Source organism: Dermochelys coriacea, chromosome 17 (assembly GCF_009764565.3).
Source record: "Dermochelys coriacea isolate rDerCor1 chromosome 17, rDerCor1.pri.v4, whole genome shotgun sequence".
NCBI classification, from domain to species: Eukaryota; Metazoa; Chordata; order Testudines; family Dermochelyidae; genus Dermochelys; species Dermochelys coriacea.
In genome coordinates this window covers 7,075,887-7,100,098 of record NC_050084.1, presented here as the reverse complement: position 1 = coordinate 7,100,098, position 24,212 = coordinate 7,075,887, and the positions used below count along the sequence as shown (strand labels likewise).

The 24,212-nt window shown below is 36.6% G+C and overlaps 1 protein-coding gene across 1 annotated transcript; it reads right to left on the bottom strand.

The window, feature by feature from the left end:
- Positions 1-219: 219 nt before the first annotated feature.
- GGNBP2 (gametogenetin binding protein 2) lies at positions 220-24,212 on the bottom strand. Its single transcript, XM_038375226.2, is given in 15 exon segments — positions 220-885; positions 1,618-1,860; positions 2,455-2,606; positions 2,700-2,825; positions 3,033-3,183; positions 4,111-4,305; positions 6,049-6,223; positions 7,333-7,536; positions 10,225-10,338; positions 16,158-16,256; positions 17,101-17,354; positions 18,884-18,964; positions 24,120-24,128; positions 24,130-24,173; positions 24,176-24,212. Coding segments are annotated over 15 exon segments (2,088 nt in total). The 3' UTR covers positions 220-681.

Here is a 24,212-nt window from a genome sequence, read left to right as displayed (position 1 = left end):
TACTCATCAGTACTAGCATGTGTCTTGGGGAAGCTAGTGACTTGGCTTCCAGACGTAGCATTTAATCAGTTAGTATGGAAAAGGGCAGGTCAACTCAACTCAGTTCTGCTATCAAAAACTACCAACAGGGACTGATGGTACAGTAGTTTAGCTGCACTGAAAAGACTTGATAATACTTATATCCACAATGTTATGAAAAGTAGAAACATCTAAACCAACTTTTACTATGCATATTAATAAATATTCTTTATTTAAATTTTGCACATTGCGCTTTAACATATTACATCCAAAACATTTTGCAAATGGATGTCTATTTGTAAAATCTTATATTCAGCTCATTGTCATTCTGTACAGAATTATAGGTACAACATTACTTTGCCACTAGGTTGCTTTTTGTAAGTCTCACAGTAAGAGAAACATGTAATGAAAAGAGATGGCATAAATTATGAGAGGCTTGCACAGCTACTCAACTAAAGAAACAAGCCTGAAGAAAGATCAAAATTAACAAAACCACCTCCACCAATCTCCCCACCAAAAAAAAAAAAAAAGAAGAAAAAAAAAAAAAAAGGATCACATTGATTTTAAGATAAAATTTTGCCATGAGTCACTAAATTAAGGTTTCGAAAGAGAAGGCGCAGTCGTCATCTTGAGGATTTCAATGAAAGAGCTATTTTATTGTATTTAGTTCGCTCCAGCTGTTGTCAACCAACCACTACAAATGGGCCTCTTGTGATCATTTAAGCGGCAGTATTTATTAAATTTCTCCTTCAGATGCTGTCGGTACTGTTCTCTATTGCTGTAAAAAGACTTGTTGTTTGCCATAAATGACTGTATTTCGTCTTGTGAGATAAAGATTTCCTCATCAGAAGTGCATTCAGATTCATCCTACAAAAGGAAAAAAAAAAAGGATAGTTAAAAACATGAACATTGCTCTTCCAACATTCTCTGTCATTTTACAAATCAGTGTCTCCAGTTCAAGTTTCATACCTATGTACAGTGTTGTTCAAAGTTTTCAGTTGCTCTGAACAAAGAACAATTGTCACATGGTGGCAACACAAGTCCTAACTAGCTAGCCCAGTGATCTGGGTTTGATTCACAATGCTTTGCTACATGCGGGGTCTACTCAGCAGTGAACTCTGGCAAAATTAAGCAGCAGCACTGTTTCACTTTAGAGTGTTATTCTGTTTTCAGGTGAAAGATCATGGCATTAATATGGAACTTTCAAAATAAGGAGCGATGCAGATCAATGGAAAAAAAAGGGGGGCGGGGAATGGTCTGAGAAAAATCTGTGCTGGCACTAGCATGCTCCACAAGAGCACAGATGGTGCACACATCTTCATTACAAGATTGCCATTCTGCCACTATTATTCCATTGACCCAACTTACTCAAAAATTAGAATGACATCTCCCATAAGGCTGTCTCACCAAAACCAACCAACCAGACAGAAACACAGAACGCTGGGAGCAAGGTATGAGGAGCATCTCCAATTACCTCTTCCCTGTACCAAGCCTTAGCATACCACATGCAGAGTCAGAATTCCTCAGAACCTATCCCTAGCACCAGAGGCTCAGAGCAGCAGGCTACAAACCTACGCCTTCAAACAAACGATTACTTACAAGGAGTTCCACTAAGCTCTTGGCGCCCTTTCCCACATCAGGAGCAAGCGAGGGTTCTGGAGTTTCTGCAAATCGTGACACCTTTTTCCTGGGGTCAAACCAAGGCAGCTGCTGCCCGTTTTTTTCTGAACTGCAGCAGTTTTCAGCCTGGGGGTCTTTGGGCTTGTCAAGGGGAAACTCTCTGCACACGGTATTTCCTGAGGTCTCCCGGCTACTCGGGTCCGCAATACAACTTCCACGCTTCTGAATCGAAGAGTTAAGATAATTTACAATGGATTACTGGAAGTGGGGTTTTGTTGTTTTTTTTAAAACCTGTAATATTGAATTGATTTCACGATTGGGATACAACGATTTGGTAGACACACCGGACAGTATTTCCTCACAAAAAATTCCACAAAACAGTATTTAGAAAGGGGGTAGAGAAGGCCAGTTCAAATGCTGAATACTTCAGGTGACTGGAAATGGGCACTTGGTATGCTAGTTTACTACCTTCATCTACGTATTACTGATACGGGACCATGGAGATAACTAGCCTATCACAGGTGTCTCCCACCTGAACAGAGGTGAGGTATACAGGAAGAGGAGAGGGCATAAAGGAAAAATGCACTACTAAAGCGTATAGGTAGCTGATGAATAAAGAGAATCTTTTTTCAGGACTTAATCTGATACTTGCTTCAAAGGTTTTTTTGAACGAGAAAGTGGAGGGAGATGAAAAACCCACACCATCTTGCGTATACCTGTAGCATTAGCCACAATCCAAATTGGGTAATCTGCAATGAATATTTTACAATACATGCATAACTAAGTTAGAATTCTAAAGTAAGCAGTTGTCCTTACATGCTCGTTCTCACACTTCGAAGTTTTGCTTTTCTTTTTCTTCTTTTTGTTTTTGCCTTTTGTGTTATTCTCTTCAGAATTAGCCCAACATTCCACACAACTATCCCCATCCTCCTCTTTATCCTCACAGCGGTGGATACATGATTCATCACCTGTGAAAGACAGTTGATTTCCTCTCTCAAACACATTTTCTATGCTTTCTATACACTAAGATAATGTTAACATTAAGTTCTTGCCGAACCTACCATTTTCGTCATGGTTACAAATGCCTTCAGTGCAGGCTACATCTGAACCCTCCCGAGATCCCGTTTCACTGCCCTCCATGCTAGATGAATAGCCGCAATCACTACCATTACAATGTGGAGATAAACCTGAGATGAAATGAGAAGTTACTGTAATCTACAGCAGTTAAGTTATAGGTTCTTTAGTTAGGGCTCTACAAACAAGAAGCTCTTAAATTTAATGCATATTCTCTTACTTCTTCCAACTATTTTTTAAACAGTGTCTGAAAATATCTTCCCTCACCCTACATTAAATGTTTTCAGAATAACCACTTATGAAAAATTAGTTTAACATACCTTTCTTTATTTTAGGCGAACCCAAAAGAGTGCCACTACTGGGACAGGTACATGAAGTGCTTTCATTAGTAACAATTACTTCTACACAACTGCTAGTATCTTCTGTACTACCACAGGCTTTGCAACTATTGTCCATGAAGTCTGCGTTTTCCTTAAAACAAAACCAAGAGAGGTACGCAAGAGTTGAAATAACCAGCCAGCTGATAATGTTGGTCTATTTCTGCTTTCTTTAAATCTCTAGAAAGGATAGTCCTACCACAGGAGAAACTACTGTGGTCAGATAAGGCTGTTAAATATCATATTGCTTGTATCACTTCAAAAAGCAAAATATCAAACTTAAATAAGATAGCCTTTCTTTCCCAGAATGTGGCCATAGAGAACCATGTTCCAACAGTTCAAAGAACTTACTTCAATAATAGGTACATTTACTGATAGCTAGATTCAGCAGCACAGAACTTGAAGCCATTGCAAGGAAGAGTACTTTATTGTATGTCTACACTGCAATTAAACATCCATGGCTGGCCTATGTCAGCTGACTTGGAATTGCAGGGCTCGGATCCCAGTGCTTGGGCACTTGCCCAAACATCTACACTGCAATTTTACAGTCCCTCAGCCCAAGCCTGCAAGCTCAAGTCAGCTGACATGAGCCAGCTGCAAGTGTTTAATTAAAGTGTAGGCATACCCTTAGTATCTTTATAAAAGGCCATCATTGGTGGTACTTGTCTTTGAGTAGCATGCAAATCCGATGTTCTCTTTAGTTAAGTGATCTTTTTAAAAAAATTAGATTACTTATTCAAATAACCAGAGTTAGATTAAGTAATTCCACAAATCAGAGTTCTTGGTTTGAAAACTATTCCTTTACAAGGAGGCAAAAGTATTCTAAAGAAGTATAAAGTTTCCTTAGAGAGAGATGCTTAAAAAATAAGTTAGTCCCTCAATAAAAATAAATTAAAAAAAATAAAAAAGCACTGTAGAGTCCAACAACATGATGAACAGGAGAACGCAGAATGTTATTAACTCAAAATTAGTTAATCAATAGCAATAGAAACTGTTAAACCAATTGATGAGCAATATTTACCTTCTCCTGACTTATTTCTTTCTCTTCTGTTGCCTGTAAGGGAGCAGGAATCTCACACACACACTTATTTTTCCGCCTATTCTTCCGTTTTTGGCGCTTCTTCTCTTGTTTAAGTTCTCGTACTCTTTCCTCTTCTGAAAACTCTTCACAGAGTTGTTCCAATCGACTAATACCCTGCACTTTTTCCACAGCCACCTGTTAATAAAATTCAAAGCCCGTTTAAAGGAGTTAAAGCTAAACTTTAGCTTCTCCATTTATAAAACAGAAAGGGCAATAAAAAAAAAAAAAGATATACTGGTAAGTAATTTGTTCAAAGTGCCTTTGAGTCAACCATAGTACGATCACTCCCAGTGCTTAAGGAAAACTGTCGATTCAAATGTGACCCCAAATTTAGATTTTTGGGAAAGATGCTCCTAGAAGATTTATGAATTAAAATGCATCAATATAAATTTTATTAAATTTAATTATTTCAAGAAATGCAAGTGGAAAGACATCATAAGCTTAGCTTTGCAGCACTGAAAACCTGAAAACAAACATTAGTGAAACAGATTTGTGAATTTTTCATGTCCAAAGTGAAAAGTGGAAGAGTAAAGCAAGAAAACTGATTTGGAAAATGTTCTGTTTAAATAATTACAGTACTATTGCAACACAGATAAAGACATAGTAGTATTCTCATGGGTATAGCTGCCTGGAGCATCAGCAAGATGAGAAATCTAAACCCTTAAAAAAAACATCAGAATCTTCCATAATGTATTTAGAATTAAGAATATCACAGTAAGGGATTGCATATATGGAAACTTAGACAAAACATAACTCCCTATGTGGACACTCATCTTGGAATAAGAGTGCCTTTTCTTGGTTAAGCTTAAACCATTTCCAAAGCAACACAAACTTTGGGGAGTTATACCAGTCTCACTAAAATGGTTTATATTTACATCCTACCTTGTCCTGGTATAACTTCCCCTTGTAGACCAGCCCTTTGAAAAAAATCACAGGAAGATTTTAATTTTCAACCGTATGTTTTAACATATTGGAAAACAAAGGTTTTAGGTTTTGCAAAATAAAAAAACCTGTCACGTTATGACTAAAAGTCAGGGTCCTCTACTGCTGTGGTTTCAAAGCAGCTCCCTCAATAGGGATTTGGAAATGCAAAGCACTGGTAATTCAGAAGCACATCTATAGCAACAACAAAAAATTCTTACAAAATGTTTTGTAAGGCTATAAGGTGGGAACAAGTTGAGCCTTAATCTAGTTATAACTTCACCCAATGGGGATTTTCATCTTTTTTTTTTTTTTTCTTTAAACTTGTTGTAAAGATTTTGGACACAGAACAGTCATTATGAAAAGGAGCCAGCAAAAAAGAAAAACCATATAATATACAAGATGGGGAAGATAGAACTATTCCAATAAAAATATTAGAATTTTAGTGTCAAAGGCACTGAAGGATGCATGAGACCACGAGTGAGTAAGTGTTAAAAGGACACACAGATAAGGTTCTGACCCAAATTTACGTATCGTAGATGCTCCCCTCCCACCAAGTACTTGGAAGTTTCCAGTGAACGCAGTTTTGTTTGAATGTAGGCATTTTGCTATAGTATTTGTAATTCAAAGGCTTCCCCATCCTTCCAATTCTTCACCATAGTTAAAACTAAATAAGGTAACCTTATTACAGAATAACTAAAACCTGTAGCATAGAGAAGTTTTCACCATGTCCCTGTGACCCAGTTCACTGTGGAGAGTCCAGCGTACAGCAGCACTGGACTGGAAAATAAAATAATGGGGTGTTTCTCCCATTGTTGAAGCTGCATTTCATGTCAGAATGAAAACAATCATAAATGGTGAAGAATTAGATAATTTTTGTAAGTTAATAGTTAAATTTAGAAAACCTTTAGTTTAACTGCTCAGTCATAAGGCTTTAAAATAGCCACCCATTTTTACCTCAAAACTCTTCCGTAAAGCATCAACACCAAGGTAAAAAAGCATCTGCCATGTCTGTTCTTCAGCCCGTAGCTTTTGCCAGATTCGGTGTAGTCTTTCATAAAGATGAATACCCAGGCAAGTCAAAACCTCTTCTTGGGCTATGTCTATTGTCTTAGCATGCCTTTCCCTTCGTCTGGAACAAGATTATACTGAGTTGGTTTGGAATATTGTGAACAATGTATTTATGTAGAGATATGCACAGTAAAACTATTCCTTTCATTAAGAAAGTCAACAATCAATTTACTGTACATTTAAGGTAGCTGAATGTGAACATTTCTACAGAAGATAAAACAATCTGAAGAGACATTTGCATAATGACAGTAATGATTGTCGAGAGTTCTGCTGTGCTGCATGCAAATGCAAAATACAAGGGACCAGAACAAAAATCTGAAGCTGCAACAATCGCTCTCATGACATGTTCACCTGTGCACAGCACCTTAAGGCTGCATTGCATCTACCATTCTATGGCTTTTGAGGGGAGTTATCCCACCAGTACATGATTTCTACTGGTGGAGGGATATTGCAAGAGCTTTGTTATAATTCTGAATGTCAGTAGGGCACAGTTAAACATTTGATTTTCCAGGATTTATTGTCTATCTAGTTTATAGTCTAGTGAGAATTTTAGTTGCACCTTTGAGAGAGAAAGTAGGAAACAAAATGTTTATAACATCTTTCAAAAAAGGTGAATGCTAGTTTACGAATTAGCTACCTTGCAATAAAGCAACTGTATCCCAGTACCAGTTTATAAACCATTATCTATTAAAAACAAGTATTTGTAACAGCATGCTTCTGCTTTTCTCACAACGCACACAACAGTGAGGAAAAGTCTAAGTTATTCAAGTTCAGAACTATATTACCAGTGGAAGATTTTAGGACAGGGGCTAAGTTAATCTTTAAATTATGGATTTTATATATATAAAATTACTCAGTAAAACTTTCATTCAGGATTCCCATTCTATTTCACGTATCTTGAACACCTCAATGGGAAAGCAAGGCAGCCCTAACGAGTGAACAAATTAATTTCAAGGCATTTAACAATTTCTTACAATTTTGCTTATAGATTTAAATGAGCCAAGAGATTAATGAAACGTTCACTGCTTTGAAACGTTATTATGAAGGTATAGATCAAACACAAAGGCAGAGGCAGAAAATATTAATCATCACTCTTGCAACATATGTTCAGAAATAAAATAAAGAAGCAAAGCGCTAGATAGCCCATTCTAGCAAATTACATACTCATACCCTCCTGCGAACTCTGGTTCAGCTCGACCCAAGAGATGTGCAATGAAGTCCGTTTCACAGCATACATGTATATGACGTTCATGTGGACAACAACGCAAACCCTCATAAAGTGCAGCACAATATCCCTTTTCTTTGCTGCAGTCTAGTTCACCAATAAGAATATTGTATGCCCGAAGCACTTTATTTTTGCAGTCAGTGCAAAACCTATATTAAAATAAAATTAGAGTAGAAGTGAGTATTCTTATTGAAGTAGCAATTTAGAAGAGTTTAATACCATTATAAGAGTCATTTAGGAATACAACAGTGCATATTACATTTATTAAACTAAACCACTATAATTTAAGATATTTCAAACAAAAAAGTTAAAAAGACTTGCATTGATAATATCCAAAGTATATAGTATATCTTATAATATAATGAAGTTGTTAATATGACCTTTCATACTTTAGGGCATAAACCAACCACAAACTGCTAGAATTAGGAAGAAACTTCCCCCATGGACAGATTATTCCATATTGTCTATTACTGAGATTCCTGCAAGATATTGGACCAGGTGAATCACAGCACAACTCCTCCTGTACCTTTAAAATTATTTTTCCATTTATGGCACATTGTAAGGGGACTTCAGAATGTTTTAAGTAACTACAGTGAATAATGGAAGACATCAAAGAGTACATTTTTACCTGGTATGTGCTGCATAAGATCACTATTTCCATTATGAACTGCTTTAGTGCCTTAGATTGTACTAGAGCGAAGTGTACATATTAAACAAAATGCGTGCAAGTAGCTGCATAAAGATGTGTAGTTATACAAGATATCTAATTCACCTTAAGTATGTCATAAAACAGTGCACTAAGGGCTTTCAACCAGCTACGAAGTGCATTATTCACTTTTAGAAAAGTGCTAAATCTAAAAAAAAAATGCAACCAAGCTCAAAACTGTTTTGAGAAGTAATATTGATATTCAAGGCTTTAATTCAAATGACTGACAACTACTGAAAAAATTCTATGGTCCAAACTCAATGTGCTCCTAGTTTAGTTTTAAATTCTGAAAAGTTGCAGGCCTACTTATGTCAACTTTGGGTTGTATGATGTATATCCCTGTTAACCTCCTCCCACAAAAACTGTTTTATCTACTGAAAGAGACAGTATTTTATAAGTCAACCACATTTCAATTGCTAAGCAGTGGCCCATTTATATCCTATTTTTATGTGGTCAAGTGAGGGAAAATAGAAATATTAATCCAGGTTCCAGTAACATATTATATTAGGCATACTGCCAACTGAAGACTACTTTGAATTTTGTAAAAAGACTTAAGCTGTTTGTGACAGACAGATGTTTGATTAGTTTTATGAAACACTCTGTTCCTATGATTTTTAAGATTTTCTTTTCTCATAATACATATTGGTGCCTTTGGATTGTTGTAAGGTAAAGAATTTAATTGGGTAAGATAGCTGCCATGCATATGCAGTTGTGATTTAGTGCACACTCACCAGTTGCCACACTGACCAGAATATTAAAAAAAGCTGTTCTATATTTTCCTATGCACTAGAGATAATGGTGCCAAAGAATCATTAAGAACTTTAAAAATAATTTAGATGCTATAGCAACCCTAATTGAACACCCTTGCTTTCACTGGTTTTGTTCTGATTGTTATTTTAAAAGTAAGCATAAAAGTAATTCCAAATTAAGACTGTTAATTCTAAATGGAAAGCAATTCTTATGTTTGCTTAAACGGGTCCCATAAATATTATGGCAAAACAAGTTTTTACTGAACCTTTTTGGAAATATTCGCTATAACAGCCAGCCGGCTGATCAACAGATCAATTGGACTCTAAGAGAAGTATACGTTTAAAAAAAAAAAAAAAATGCAGAAATTGCACATTTAGGAAAGAATTACTTTATATATTTTTCTAATGCAAGGAGTAAACTAAACACTTTTTACAAAGTGTAATATGGTATCAAGGACCTAAAAATGTCAAACAAGACTGGAAACACTGTTTTTATTAACTTAATACATAAAACACAGGCATATTTTCATTGTTAAATATGGTTGATTTTTACCTGCTCTTTTAAAAGTATAACAGGAAACAGTATTGAGAAACTTTTACCATTGTTTTGCATTAAATGCACTCAATCTAGAAAGTTAAAATAATAGTCTGAAGTTCTATCCAGGGATTGCCTTGTTACTACATTTTGATTAAATTGTGAGACTAAGTTACACGAGCGAGTTAAAAAAGTCAATTATAGCACATTAATGTAGCCACTGTAAGGATTCTAATATCTCTCAGATCAAGAAATAGTTTTGGAAGTACTGCTCATACTCTTCAATCAAACTCAATAAAAAGGGGCACAGGGTGTAAACACAGAGTTTGATTCTTAAATTATCTTCTGAGAATAGTTTATATCAAATCAAATGCTGATGCCTCAGATAAGTCAACTGCCTCTGATATTTTTCTAATAGCTGCCACATGATAGTTTAATAGTTGCAAATAAGACTTCCACAATCTTTATTAAATGGGAAAGGAAATATATTAAAAAAAAGAAAATGCCATTTCATATCTCAAGTGACTATGTAGCTAGAATTAAGATACAAGTTACAGTGTTGTACTAGCTAAAAATCATAAATGAAAAGTAAGCTAAGGCCTGATCTTAGGGTTCTACATTTCTCCTACTATGACGCATTATTACTATCAAGCAACCAAAGAGTACATCTCGTTTTTTGGTGTCTCATCAACTATTGCAGAGCTTTGCAAAATTGTCAGAGCTTAACAAAGACCTTTTCAATTGACCTTTAACGTCAAACTGTATTCTTTATATACTTTGTTTCATGAGAGAATCCCCAGTATGTAAGGTATAAAGTGTAAAAAACATTTTAATTCCCTTAACTTACCTGTGTTTTCGCAGATATGTTTCTAATGTTTCTAAAAGACAACTAGAATCAATTAAAACGACTTCATCCCTGCATTCTTGGGACATGAGTTCCCACACATCCATCCAACAACCCCTGCAGAAAGAAACATAACATATCAATTAAAAACAAAAACTGAACATTAGCTTCTTTTGAGAGAGAGGGGAAAGCAGTAGAGTTATTTTTCTTTAAATTATTTTACCTGGCAGCTCCCTGGAAAGGTCCATAGTGGAAAGTGATCCTACATTTGCTCTCCTTCCTGTTGTCTTCACTATATTTCTTATCTGCACCTAATTTCTCTGTACTGAGTGTGCTATTGCTCCCTTCACTGTAGCATAGTATTAAAAAAAAATTACAGCTATATAACGTCTAGAGTAAACTACAATGTTTTCCTGAAACATTCTATCAAAATCCTACAGTTAGCTAATTTAGTTTTAATCCTATATATTCCAAGATACAGGAAAGCATTGCACCTCCCAGAAAAATTATTATTCTTCCATAAAATCAGTGACAAGGACTATCAAATGGAATTAGTTTTCTGCAAGAATCATGATCTCAATGACAAGTTGTAGGTAACATATCCCCCACCCCCAAAATCAAGTACTACTTTTGATGTAAAGTATCTACAATCACAGCAAATTGATACTTAGTTTGCAATCCGAAAGTAAGACATGGTTCAACACCATCAACTACTTCAAGTTCAAAGCTAAAACACCATATTTCAGTTATCTTAAACAGCATACATTCGCTGAAATAGTTAGCAGTTGTATGGCAGAGAAGAAACTTAAACAATTCACTTTTACTCAAGAGCTTACCGACTCTTGGAAGTTTACCAAAATAGCTATTTGGGAACAATTACCCTGGAAAATTTATTTCGTATAAATTCCAGCATTAATACACCTATGGACGAAAAGGACGAATCTAAATCAGAAAAGGACATGCTTATTCCAAAATAAGGGCATGTCAACACTACACAAGCACAGCTGTAGCTATGCCACTGTAGCGTGGACACTCACTACGACAACAGAAAGGATTTTCGGTCACTGTAGTAAATCCACCCTGTTGAGAGGCAGCAACTATGACAACAGAAAAATTCTTCCATCCAAGTGGGACAACCTATGTCGCACAAGGAGTGAATTTTTTTCATAGCCCTAAGAGATACAGCTAGGTCTACACCTAAGTGTTAGGTGTAGACCAGGCCTACAAGTGTCCACACTGGGGCTTTTGTCAAAAATAACTATTTTAGAACAGTTCTTTTGATAAAATTTCCAAGTGTAAATAATCCTTAAGACATGAAGTGGAGTCTAAGTCATCTTCTGAGCCCCAAAGGGAACACAATAATGATATGCCTTTGACAATTCAATAGATGGTATGACTATAGGCTCCTAGCTACTTGTCAGCCAATAACCACAGTAGTTGACTACTTGTAATTATAACTACAAATTTAGTATGTTATTGAAAAGTAATTAAAACTCCATGTTAAATCTTATATATAATATGCATAGTGCAAAGCTGTGATTATCTTATTTAAAGGCAAGGCTTCTTGCCAAAGAAAAATAAAATCAGTCAGAAGTTACTTTAAAGATCATTCACAACTATTTATTCTTGGAGATGCATGTAAATTCTATCCCACCTCCTCAGTTAGGCTATTAATACATTTGCCTTCATTCAAAACTGCAGATTTAGTTGGGTTGATAGCAATATTGCTAGTACCTGAAGATTTCTGCAATATATAATAGTATATGCAGTACTATATTAAACAGTATATTTTAAGCAAACTGCAAGCCATGTAATTTAAACTGCTGACACACGTTGACTACATACAGTATTATCTGAGAGTTGGAAGCCTCAATTTGCACACTATAGAATATATCTATAAAATGAGAGTTGTGAGAGCTAAGGCAAAATTTTAATTATATTCATGTATGAACCATTCTGTTTCATAATCCTCTTTGGTCTGATTCAACCTGAGACTAAGATATATATTCATTTATTAGAGAAAAAGCTGCTTTTGAGGATTTGTTTGTTTTACAGAAATCAATGTGCAAAAGACTAAAGTTGTCATACTCCCTTGGATTTACTATATTGGCTTCTATACCTCTGCTTATGCCACAAAACGGTATGTGCTACCAATTATATTTCTCTTTATTGAAATATAAAAAAAATCTAGTCAGAGATGGAACCAATGACTAGCTACTATTATCTCAAGTTCAAGACACCCAGCTATCAGAGAATGGACATCATAAATGAAAGACAGGTTTTTGTTAAAAAAAAAAAAAGTTTGTCCTATAACCTGAAACTTTTGATCAAGCTCTGACATGTTGTTTACTCTGCTAAAGACCAAGCACCACTGATACTGACAAGGTTCCTATACATTCCAATGAGGGATAACATTTACATAGACTTTATAAGGCCAGAAGGGACCATCATGATCATATAGTCTGACCTCCTGCACATTGCCCAGAACCTCATTCAACCCATTCCTGTAATAGGCCCATAACCTCTGGGTAAGTTTGTGAAATCTTCATCTCATGATCTAGACTTCAAGTTACAAAGAGTCTACCATTTACACTAGTTCAAACAAGCAAGCTTCCAAACTCTAGAGGAAGACCAAACAAAACAAAAAAAAAAAAACAAACAAACCAGGGTCTCTGCCAGTCTGACCTAGGGAAAATTCGTTCCTGACCTCAAATAGGGCGATCAGTTAGATCTTGAGCATGTGGGAAAGACCCACCAAACAGACACCTAGGAAAGAATTCAAGGAACTCAAACTTCTCCCCATTTACTATCCCATCTCTAGCCCCCCGAGTTATTTACTAATAGCAATTGCACATGAGCCACATGCCATTGTAGGAAACTGCATCATATCATCCCCTCCACAAACTTAAGTTTAGTTTTGAAAAAAGTTAGGTTATTTGCCCCCTACTAATCCTCAGTTATTGCCTCCAAAACCAACAGAGATCAGATAAATTCATGCTTTCATTTGGACTTCTGAAGGAAAAACTAAAATGGAGTAATTTCTCCAGCTCCTTATACATGTTTGTAAACACATATGTACTCTCCTTTTCCTTAACTCATGCTGCAGTATTCTGAAGGGTATGTTCTGCAACTCCAGCATTGACTATACTGGATCTTTGTTTCACTTTAATCTTATACTTTTGATCACAAGATTTTCAAAGAATTTCTCTTTTACTAATTAAGGGCTTGTCTACATTTGCAGCACTGCAGTTGTGCCACGGTAGCGCTTTGAAGACGCTACCTATGCCAACAGTAGGTACTCCATCTCCCAGAGAGGCAGTAGCTATGTCAACGGGAGAAGACTTCCCATCAACACCGTGCTGTGTACAGGGGGAGTTCAATTGGTATAACTGCCTTGCTCAGGGGATTATATCAACCTAAGTGCATAGTGTAGACCTGGGCTTAGTTACAATTACATCCTTTGCAGTCCCTGTTATTACACCATTCAACTTAGTAAAGTAAATCCCACCCAACTAGAGATTCAGTATTATTTATTTGCTTGAATTGTTTTTAAAAAAATCAAAAGACCACCACCTAATATGGAAACAAGCAAGACAACATGAATGGTAAGATGTCATAGCAGCAGCCGCCAAGTAGTAAATTTTACAGTTAAAAAAACAACTATATTTTGAAGTGTGTACACGCCTATGATGGTGGAGGGAACTAATGAATTTTAGGGATTTTTAATACTTCAAGCTCTGCACAGTCCAAATGAGTCAAATCTAATGGCATCACATTTTGAATACATAATATGGTTAACTAGACTTGAGTCTATTTATACTAACATATTATATATTCAATTCAAAACATGTTTATTCATAAAATGGTGCATATCTACAGTCAGTGAATCTTGCACACTTTCACACAGATTTATGAAAGACTTACAGAAAGCTTCTACTAGCACAATTAAACAACACATGAAAACTGATCTAATTTATCTTTATTACATATTCTCTTTTGATTACCAGCAGTGCCTAAGGGCCAACCAAGAATGAGACCCTGCAGTGCTAGGTACTGTACAAAAAACACATGAGAGTCGCTGTGCTGAAGATATCATCTAAATAGACCAGACAAAGGGAAAGAGATACACCATAGAAGCAGAGCTGACAGAATGGTGGTTTGCAACTGTAATGTTAGTATGATTTCCCCTTCCCCACACCCACTACGGTTTTATTTGTTTCCACGCCCCCCTCAATTCTTTCCATGGGGTCAAAAAAATCCAGCCACATAAAGCAAACAGCCGTGACAAAAAACTATTAGCAATTCAGTAGACTACATTAAGAGAATCAGGGCTACTAATATGCATTAACATACACATCAGAGCTCTGACCAAAAGCTTGGGGACTAAGTTAGGACTAATTGTTTATTAAGAAGAAGATTCAGTGGTCTCGTTAGAGAGAAGATATTTCAAGTTGATGTGAGAACAACTACCTGGGCAGAGGAACTGTGACAACAGAATCAGCCACTCAAATGAATGAAGACAAACTGTTCTGATACGGACATCATATTTGTTAAGATGGAGGCAGTAGAAATCTGCAGAAACTCCACATCCCACCTGAAATATCCACAGAATTGGACGTGGGGAAGTGGATATGACTGTTATTCTGCATGTTGCTATCCCTAAATTGTTATGATTGTGATAGGGTGACCAGACATCCCGATAAAAATTGGGACTGTCCCGATTTTTGGTTCTTTGTCCCGCGTCTTGACGTTGCGGGGGGGAGGGGGGGGGGGGGAGTTGCTTCAGCAGCTCGGCTCCGGCTGCTTTTTTTTTTTTTTGGCGCATTTCAACAACTCTGCTCTGGCCACTTTTTTTTTTTTGCGCTTCCCACATGTGTCCCGATATTTTGTTCATCGCATCTGGTCACCCTAGATTGCGATCCTGCACGTTGCTACTCCCAGATTTTCAACTTTGATATTTTGTGGCAAGAAGTCTTGCACCAAAATACTGAGCTTACTGAACCAAACTGACTATTGCTTTAAACAAGTATTATAATCCATAAAAAAACCTATCACAAGAGTCCAACACACTAGCTGACAGCAATATAAACTAACACTTTTAGCTCAGATTTGCAGGACAGTAGAAAACAATTATCGGAATGTTCTGTACAACAGTTAGCTATTTGCGTATATAAAGACTTATTTAACATTTAAATTATAGTAGTGCATGGATTCCAATAAGTCTGGGACCCCATTATGTAAAGCTTTACCGATATAAGATAATGACAGTCCCGGCTTCAAAGAATTCATGGCACTATTCCTAGGAAAGACTTGGTAAAAGAGGGGATTTTCCTCTCAATTTTCATAATTATGCAATTTTGTGTGATGATAACAAAAAAGTGACCCCCCCCCAATTGTTTAAGTGAAAGACAGACTTTGCTCTATTCTCTGCAAGTGTTCATCTGTGCTGGCTTTCCAATCATATTTAAGAACAGTTGCACACTAGTTTAGCTCCATCCACAATGCTACACATGTTTAATTAATATATATATATATGCACGCATTTTTTAAAATATGGTTTGAAAGCCAATATAGATGGGGCCATTCAAAGTCTTCAAATCAGATTTTTCTGGTGAAGATTTCTACTCTAAAAGTTCACAGACATGAAGTTACAGCAGTGGAATACGAGCTTCAAAACAGTTTTATAGCTATAAAATTTTGCTTTTGCGAGGCTGCTAAAAGGGTTTTGGACCTATGCATGCAGTTCCATACTGTATATTGCTGGCCCCCCACCTCTCTGCCTACAAAATTCAGATAAACCTACAGAATTTTCAGTATCTCTTCATAACAACAAATAGTGGAAATGCTCATCTATAATTCTGTTCTTTGAACATTTTTAGATTTTAAATGTACACAATATACTTTACTGATATAGTATCCAAGTTCTCTTAACTTACCCCAAAGGTTTTGGCTTGTGCGTGTCTAGGGAGTGCAATTGACATCTCTTGTTCTTCTTACTTTTTGGAATTGCATCTATCATATCATTTAATTTGGACCTATGTAGACACATTTCAGAAACCAGTTTTAAAATTAAAGTTACAATTTTGCAAACAAATTGTTGTAAGATTATCCAGCGAAAATTAAATGAAGACAGCCTGTTACAGACACTATCAGAGATGCAAATACTGTGCCACTCCTTTAACAACTCTAAACTTTTCTTCTTCCTGCTTTCATTATTACCTTTGCCTAAAAAATGTTTCAGGTAAAGGAGGGGAGGGCAGTAGGCATTTTTCCAACCAACCAACCATTCTAGCAAGCAATACGAATCACCGTCCAATATGCCATCCAGACACATTTATGCCTTTATCGATAGAAAACAAAGCCTCTCCTGTGCCTGCTAAGTCCAACCTTTCCTACACTAAAGCATTCCTTCCTCTCACCCCACACGCAAACTTACTGTAGCATAAAATGGTAAGAAAACATCATTTGTTTTAACATTTACAATCTCGAGAAAAAGGAAAATCCTGTTCTACTGCAAGCACTCTTCCTCTAGACATGCCAACAAAAGTCACATATGGCCATTTGAAAGCCATTGGCTAAGAATCTTAATACTAATTCTGAATCCTTTTCGCAACTGGAAAAAGCAACAAATTCAACTTATCATCTGAAAGATTAGTCAGTTTAAACTTTAATAGATTAACAGATCACACAATTTCCAGCTCAGCTTTACTTTCGAGTTAATTAGCATCTGATCACAGTGCCAATAATACATTAGTATCTGCAACAAGAAAACTAGGCAAAACATACATGCAGAAGTTAGCTTATTTCTTTCAGAAAGGGGCATGGAAAGAATAAGCTGAGTGACTGCATTTTGATACATCACTAAGAAGTTTAACTTACCCATGCACATAAAATAGAGTATAAAGCTTCTTTGCATCAGTCATACAGCTTCGAGTTACAGAAAGGACTCCCTTTGGCCCTACCGTAAGGGGCTCAAGTGCTGGATTTCCAGACTCAACGAGCTGGGAAAACAGACGTTCCACACTACGACGACAGCCAACACATGGGACAAGCTGAGAAAGCGCACTCAAGACTTCACGCGATGTCACCATCATGGCAATATTTAGATCCTGCTGTTTAAGCATACTATGTCGCTGAGAGACAGAGAGAAAGAGAGAAATGCAATGAATTAAGATTTCTAAAGGGTTGATTTTTAAAGTTGTTTATTATAGAATATATAGAAATTATAGAATTTCACAGAGGTTTCCTTTCAAAATTCCTTAGTGGATACCGTCTGCAGCCCCAAAATTTCAGGTCACCAGCTCACTACTGGCAAGTTAAATATCACTTTTTCTGGGGGGGTGGGGGGTGGTGTGTGGGGTGTTGAGATTTGAAGTCCTCCTATTAAGAATTCAGGCCACACCTAAGGATTTTTTTTTCTTGAAAGCTACATTCAATTTCATATTAAAAAGTTAACTTAAATGAAGAGCGTGTACCATTTTTTGGAAACAAACCTTTTGCTTAATAATCATCATTTACTCAATGTGGGATACAACTTTCAGACTTTGATTTTTAAACACCTGTAACAAAAGAGCCCCTCAACTTTCAATTACATTTATATATAGTTTCAGGAGCCCGAACACCTGCTTAAGAAAACAACAAAAACAAAAAACCCAACACAGCTCTCTCTTCTCTCTCCTCAGTGAAACTGACCATACAAACAGATATCAAATCACAAGTTGCGGGTATGAATGAGGGAAAGCATTTTTTAAAAATATATGTTACTAATCTTCTATTGTTACTTGAAACAAAAGTAAAAAATGCAGATAGATAAAAGTCTTTAAAGGAATACCAACATAAAAATATTACCAAAATGTCAGAGATAAATAAAGCAACAGTCTAGCAGTGATGATGCTACGCCACAATTCTTCTCAATACTTGACTAACAGCAGAAGAAACAGTGCAATTATCCTGCACAGAAATGCTTTACATGCAGCATCTGTGTCAGAAATACCACAGTTAAAACTAAAGTACAATACTCAAAAGCTACTTTTACAACCCCAGCCTAAAGGAGGTAGAATAAAGAGGGAGAGACAGGATATCCCCTCCCCCCAAAAAGCCAAAATTCATTAACATACAGTTTTCCACACCAAAAATTGTGAGAACCACAAATTTGCTTTTTTAGAATCCCACTAGCAACCATACTATAAATTAGTGCATTCACCCCTGCCTTGGAAGTAGTTGCAGGCACCTTATGTTCAGAAGTGACAAATTTATTTATAATTGAATAAACAGATTAGCAGCATCCTGAAACCAAATAATGGATTAAAATAGAATTAGGAATCACAGTTTCTGTAAAGTATAATACACAAATACACAGACAACCAGATGTCACTTTGCTAAAAGTTCTGTTTTAAATAACATGGTACTTCATCTTTGGAAAGAACAGAGTGTAAATAAAGGAGCAGCAATTGCAATGGGACAAAAGCGTAACGTATCCAGTGTCTTTTGGTACTAGTGCCTAAGAGGCATTTCACTGCACATCAAGCTAGCAATGTACTTTATCAACATGGTGACTGATACAGCTTTGAAGAAATAAGTACCATAAAGGAAGTAACCAGAGAAAGTAAAATCTGGCAAATGGATTTTTCAAACTGACAGGAAGTTAAGGATTGTGTCTTACCTGAATGAACTGCTTTAATTGTGCACCATTATTCTGATGTCCATCAAGATTTAGCACATTATCGGGAAATTCCATCACCATCTAAACAAGAAAAAATAACCTCTCAGCACACAAAAATTCAAACATAATCCAGACCTGACTTTATTCTACTTCCTTTAAAAAAAAAAAAAAAAAATCCATGTACAGTTGCCTGAATCCCCTCATTCTTCTCACATTACAATAATGGAAGCTTTAAACGTAAGAGTACTCCATACAGAGGTATCAGAATGGTCAGCAAAGCATTCAACTTTGTCTTGCTGTTTTAGAAGACGCTTTAGAACATGTGCTTTTCTAAAACATTTCTTTAGGAAGCGGCAACAATCGTTAGATTAGACTGCAATATTGATGTTATTAATATGATCTACAGCAGTGGTTCTCAACCAGGGGTCTGGGGAGCCACGAGCAGGTTTCAGGGGGTCTACCAAGCAGGGTTAGTGTTAGACATGCTGGGGCCCAGGGCAGAAAGCTGAAGCCCCACCACATGGGGTGGAAGTCCAGGGCCCTGAGCCCTGCCATCTGAAGCTAAAGCCAAACTTAGTTTCATGGGGGCCCCCAGGAACCTGTCCTGTTTGCTACCCGCTAACACCAGCTCTGACTTTAATATGCAGAAAACCAGTAGTTGTGGCACAGGTGGATCGTGGAGTTTTTATAGCATGGGGGGGGGGGGGGGCTCAGAAAGAAAAAGGTTGAGAACCCTGATCTACAATATTTGAAGTGCTTCAATTAAAAACCACACATTATTGCAAGGCATTATATAAAGTGATCCAATAGTTCAACTACAGAAAAAAAAATTATGGAAGCACATGTATAACAGTTTAATCACTTCACAGTCTATTCTTGCAAAGTATCAATTTTAAGAAAATATTAATTTAACAAGGTATTCCAAAGGCATTTATATTGCTTTGGTTGACTGTAGGTGCAATTCTCAAGTGGTTCAAAGCAAGATGTTAAATCCACAGAGCTATGTGATAACTGGTACAACATTTCAGACTATTTCTTGCCTAATTACTTACCACACACCATGGAAGGCAAAAGATGAAAAAATAAGGTGATTTGGTATTCACTTATGGTGCCATCTGCTAACAGAGAGTCAAACACCACAACTGTTGTTCAAATAATGAAAAGCACTAAAATCTATTTTGCACCCAAAAACCCAGCAAAATATTTTCTTGTTTACAAAGTGCAAGTTCCCTCAATACAGTTAGTATTATTTTAAATTTCAGTATCACATCATGGCTTGGGAGTTTCCACAGGCAATTTTGTTCTACCATTTTAACAAAGGTGCATAAATATTTTGTCTGGAACAATAAAAAAATAATTTTACCAGCTGCAGTTAAGAAACACAAGTCTCTTCCTTAGTATTCAAATTGCTATTCCTTGCCTTCATCCCATTCCACAAGACCTACAGAACTGGACTCCTTCATAGGTACAATTAAGATACGTCTCTTCACAGTTCCTCCAATGTGTATAACAGATAACAGAGGAGATGCAGAAAACTAATCTGTTAATTTTTTGCAGACAGTCCAAGTTTTGTGTACCTTTAATTTAAACACTATTTACTTAAAAAATGTAACATATTACAATTCCACTCTTTCTCTAGTAGCTTACCAAATAACTACAGCTAAATTTCTTCATCTTATTACATAGGGCTTTAATTTCATTTAACAACCTTGCAAAGAACATTCCAACCCAGCTAACTATAACTACTGAAAGGACTGAAGCCCTGATGCTACAACTGGCTCCAGGTGCATGGATCATTGAGTCTTCACAGAGCCCCACTAAAGTAAGTAAGGATCAGCCTGCAACAGAGCGCTTTATGGAATCAGGGCGCAGACCCTTCAAATTGAGTCCCAAACTTAGATTCTTATTTAAAACAAGGATGTTTCTATCCAATGGAAACAATTTTTTAAACAAGAAACCTGCTTCAGTGTTTGCATTTCAAATTGCACCATGGAGAGCAAAGAAAGACTGACTAGGAAAAAAAGTGAAGTTTGTTTAACCGATTTTCATTTTCCAACAGAGAAATGCAGACAAGTCAAATTTATTTTTAAAATTCAGTTTCAGTGAGCTAACATGTGGGGGGAAAAAACCCTGTAATTTAAAAGAAATCTGTTGTTACCGTCCCTTTAAATTGGACTAGTAGCTGAACTAACATGTCAACTCTAAAAATGAAGTAGTTTGCTGCCATTTTCCTTTTCACCAACTCCTTTGCCTCGTTAATTGGCTAGAGAAGAGGGGCGCAATCTTCTGAAATCCTCATTCTCCTTCTGCTTCCCCCACAACACTGAAACCAACTTCAGAGCTCTGATGCATCTCCCTTTAGAGCAGGCCAATACAACTCTTTCAGCTAGAAAGAGGTTTACTTGAATCATAATATCTATCCTCCCAGCCTTGAAAGCACCTTTGTCCCATTAGAACACGAATGCTTTGTTCTATTCTTTACAGGATTCTGTTTTACTACCCTGTGCCATTTATGGTTTCTACTTTTTTGCCCATCCTTTGGTCCCACTTTACATGCCTCTGTGGTCCATAACACTTTGTGAGCAACAGCATGTCATTTTTGGTGCAGGATTGTGGTTTCCTACATTTACTATGTTTGTATAGTGCCTGATACAATGGGCTAACCTGGTTGAGGCCTGTAGGTGCCACTGGAATATAAATAATTGTTCCCTGCACCCATATAGCCTCTGCCAGTTAGTGCCACATATGGTATGCAATCATGCTGCACATAAAAATTTCCACCAGCAGCCTGAAACTGACAATCTTTGTCAGTGTTGAGATCATACTCCAACTGGGAATGTGCTATGTACCAGAATGATCTGTTGCTATTAGTGAAGAAAGGCCAATAAGTAATTTCTGTTTTCCACCCCAACATCAGAGGATGCCCTCCAAGGCTCCCGAACAGTAAGGTGGAACAGTCAAAGATCAAGCTTTTGGATGAAGTTCTATGGGCAGGAGCCACAGCAACCAGTCAGTTCCTGAGGTACTGAAATGGAAGAGGAGGTCCCCACAGTACCAAATCAAACTCATCCCTCTACAAATCATATAGAGTATGTTTATTTTAATAAACTGAAAAGGTAAATTATTTTAATCTTTCAGCAATTTCTCTTTACGAGAGGACAGGACACCAAAGCTAGAGCACTGTTCATTTAAAGGGGAAAAATGATACTGCATCTGTGCAGCTTCTATGCCACTTTATCATTATTTCTAGATGATGTAGGAAATTTCTACCACATTTTAGTTCAAAACACACATTTACCAATTTCGAGTCACTTTGATGCTTTGTTTCTAAATTTCAGTTAGGGTTTAAGTTTGCATAATGACTTACACAGATGCAGACCTTCTTAATCATCTATGGTTTTAATTTAGTTTTAGATGGGTTACTACCAGCCTGTTTATATCAAATTAACATTCTTATTTGATACTTTTTTTAAAAATTTAAAAGTTAAAGCACTAGAGCTAAGCTTTGCAGACAACTGCAGAACACGCACTACTTTTTCTTAAGTATTTGAAAAAATTATTATAGATACTTAAGACCTAGGGCAAAAAAAACAAAAAACAAAAAGAAACCCCAAGGAGACCACCCAATTATTATTCCCATAACTGTTAAAGAGGAGCTTCCAGCGTATGTAGAAACATGAAATTTTTGTGACAATAGTGGTAACAGAATGAGATTGGACTAGTAATAATGTCTCTATATAATGAGAATGACGGTACTTATATAAATACCTTTAATCTAAAGGGATCACAAACAATTACAGCTATATACAGGAACCTCTTCAATCACAACTGTAGCCTACCTCTCATTTAAAAGCACAATGACAGTCTGATGGCACTGAACAACACTAACCCTTTAGGACAGGAAGAGAAAAATATTTCAGCCCACTAAAATAAGAAGGAATTTTAGGTAAGCAAAATTTAAATTACCCAAATTGTGACTTAGGCAGGACAGCAAGACTTCCCTGGTAAGTCTGTATTTTGTTTTAGTCATTACACTTCAAAGACACAGAAGAATACAAGAGGTCTAGAGAGGTAACAAATGCTTAGAAGCAGGAATATCCCTTCCATACGAAGAGACTGAACTATTTAGTTCAGATAGGAGAAAATGAGTATACAAAATACTTAACAGCTAAAATACAGCACATCAGCACTCCTATTCATCGTCTCATAATACAAGCCAGGATAATCACCGAAATAGAAAAACAGGAATTTAACACAGATAAAAGGAAAACTTTTTACACAATGCATAATTACCATACATCACCACTGTCACCAGATAGATCAAGGCCAACAACTGAATAGGGATTAAAAAAAAGAGGACAGTTAATATGGACGAGACCTATCCACAATTCCATTAGATTGGATAAAAATAAATTAGGGATAAAGTTTCATGCTTCAAGGATAAGGCAAATACTAACCAGCTAGGGTTAGGAAGACACTTGCTCTACAGGCACGTTGTGCCACAGTTTTTAATTATGGGTTTTCTTGCACTTTCCAGTGAAACACCCAAGAGGATCCCAAACCAAAGCCCCCCAAATTACATTCAGTTAATTTCACTGCATTCACCAGATAGGGAAGAGGGGAGAAGAAAAAAAAAAAAAAAAATCACACGACTGTAGATTTTGAACATTAGAAGAGTGCAATGAGAGACAGGACAACCAAACCATCAAGCAATTCAACAAGAACTGTAGAAAGGACAATGTTCTGATGCAGGACTTAAACAACATCAACATCCCTAAATTGTTTTATTTTAAACACAAAATTTACCACCAATCCACTAAACCTTCTTCTCACTTTTAAAATGTGACTTATATTTGGCCAGCCTCGTTTGTTACCTTAGTTTCATAATTCACTAATTATAATCCTATATTATTTAAGATCGCTTTACCTTACTTTTGGGTAGACAGACACATGCCTACCACTTCTTGGAAACTGTACATACATGGCCCCAAAAAGCAAATATTTTCTGATGTTGTCATCTACATTTTTCTAAAGAGTCTGGTGAAAAATGCTGCGTTCAGCGTTATCAATTCCCAAAGATTATCACATTGAAGAGACTCAAGGAGGAGCCTAAGAGGCATGTCTAAAGAGAAAGGCCTGGCCTAGGATGCAACATATTGTCTGTTTATGTTGTAACTGCTAGGTGCTCCAGCTAGAGACATGGAGGTTGGTGTCTACTTGTACAACAGCCACTCACTGTAAGGGTGGTCATCTATGTAGAGGGGGATCTGCCTTTTTTCGAAGGGAAATCCTCTTCCCCGTCTCTGCAAACTGCAGCCAGCCGCGCCAT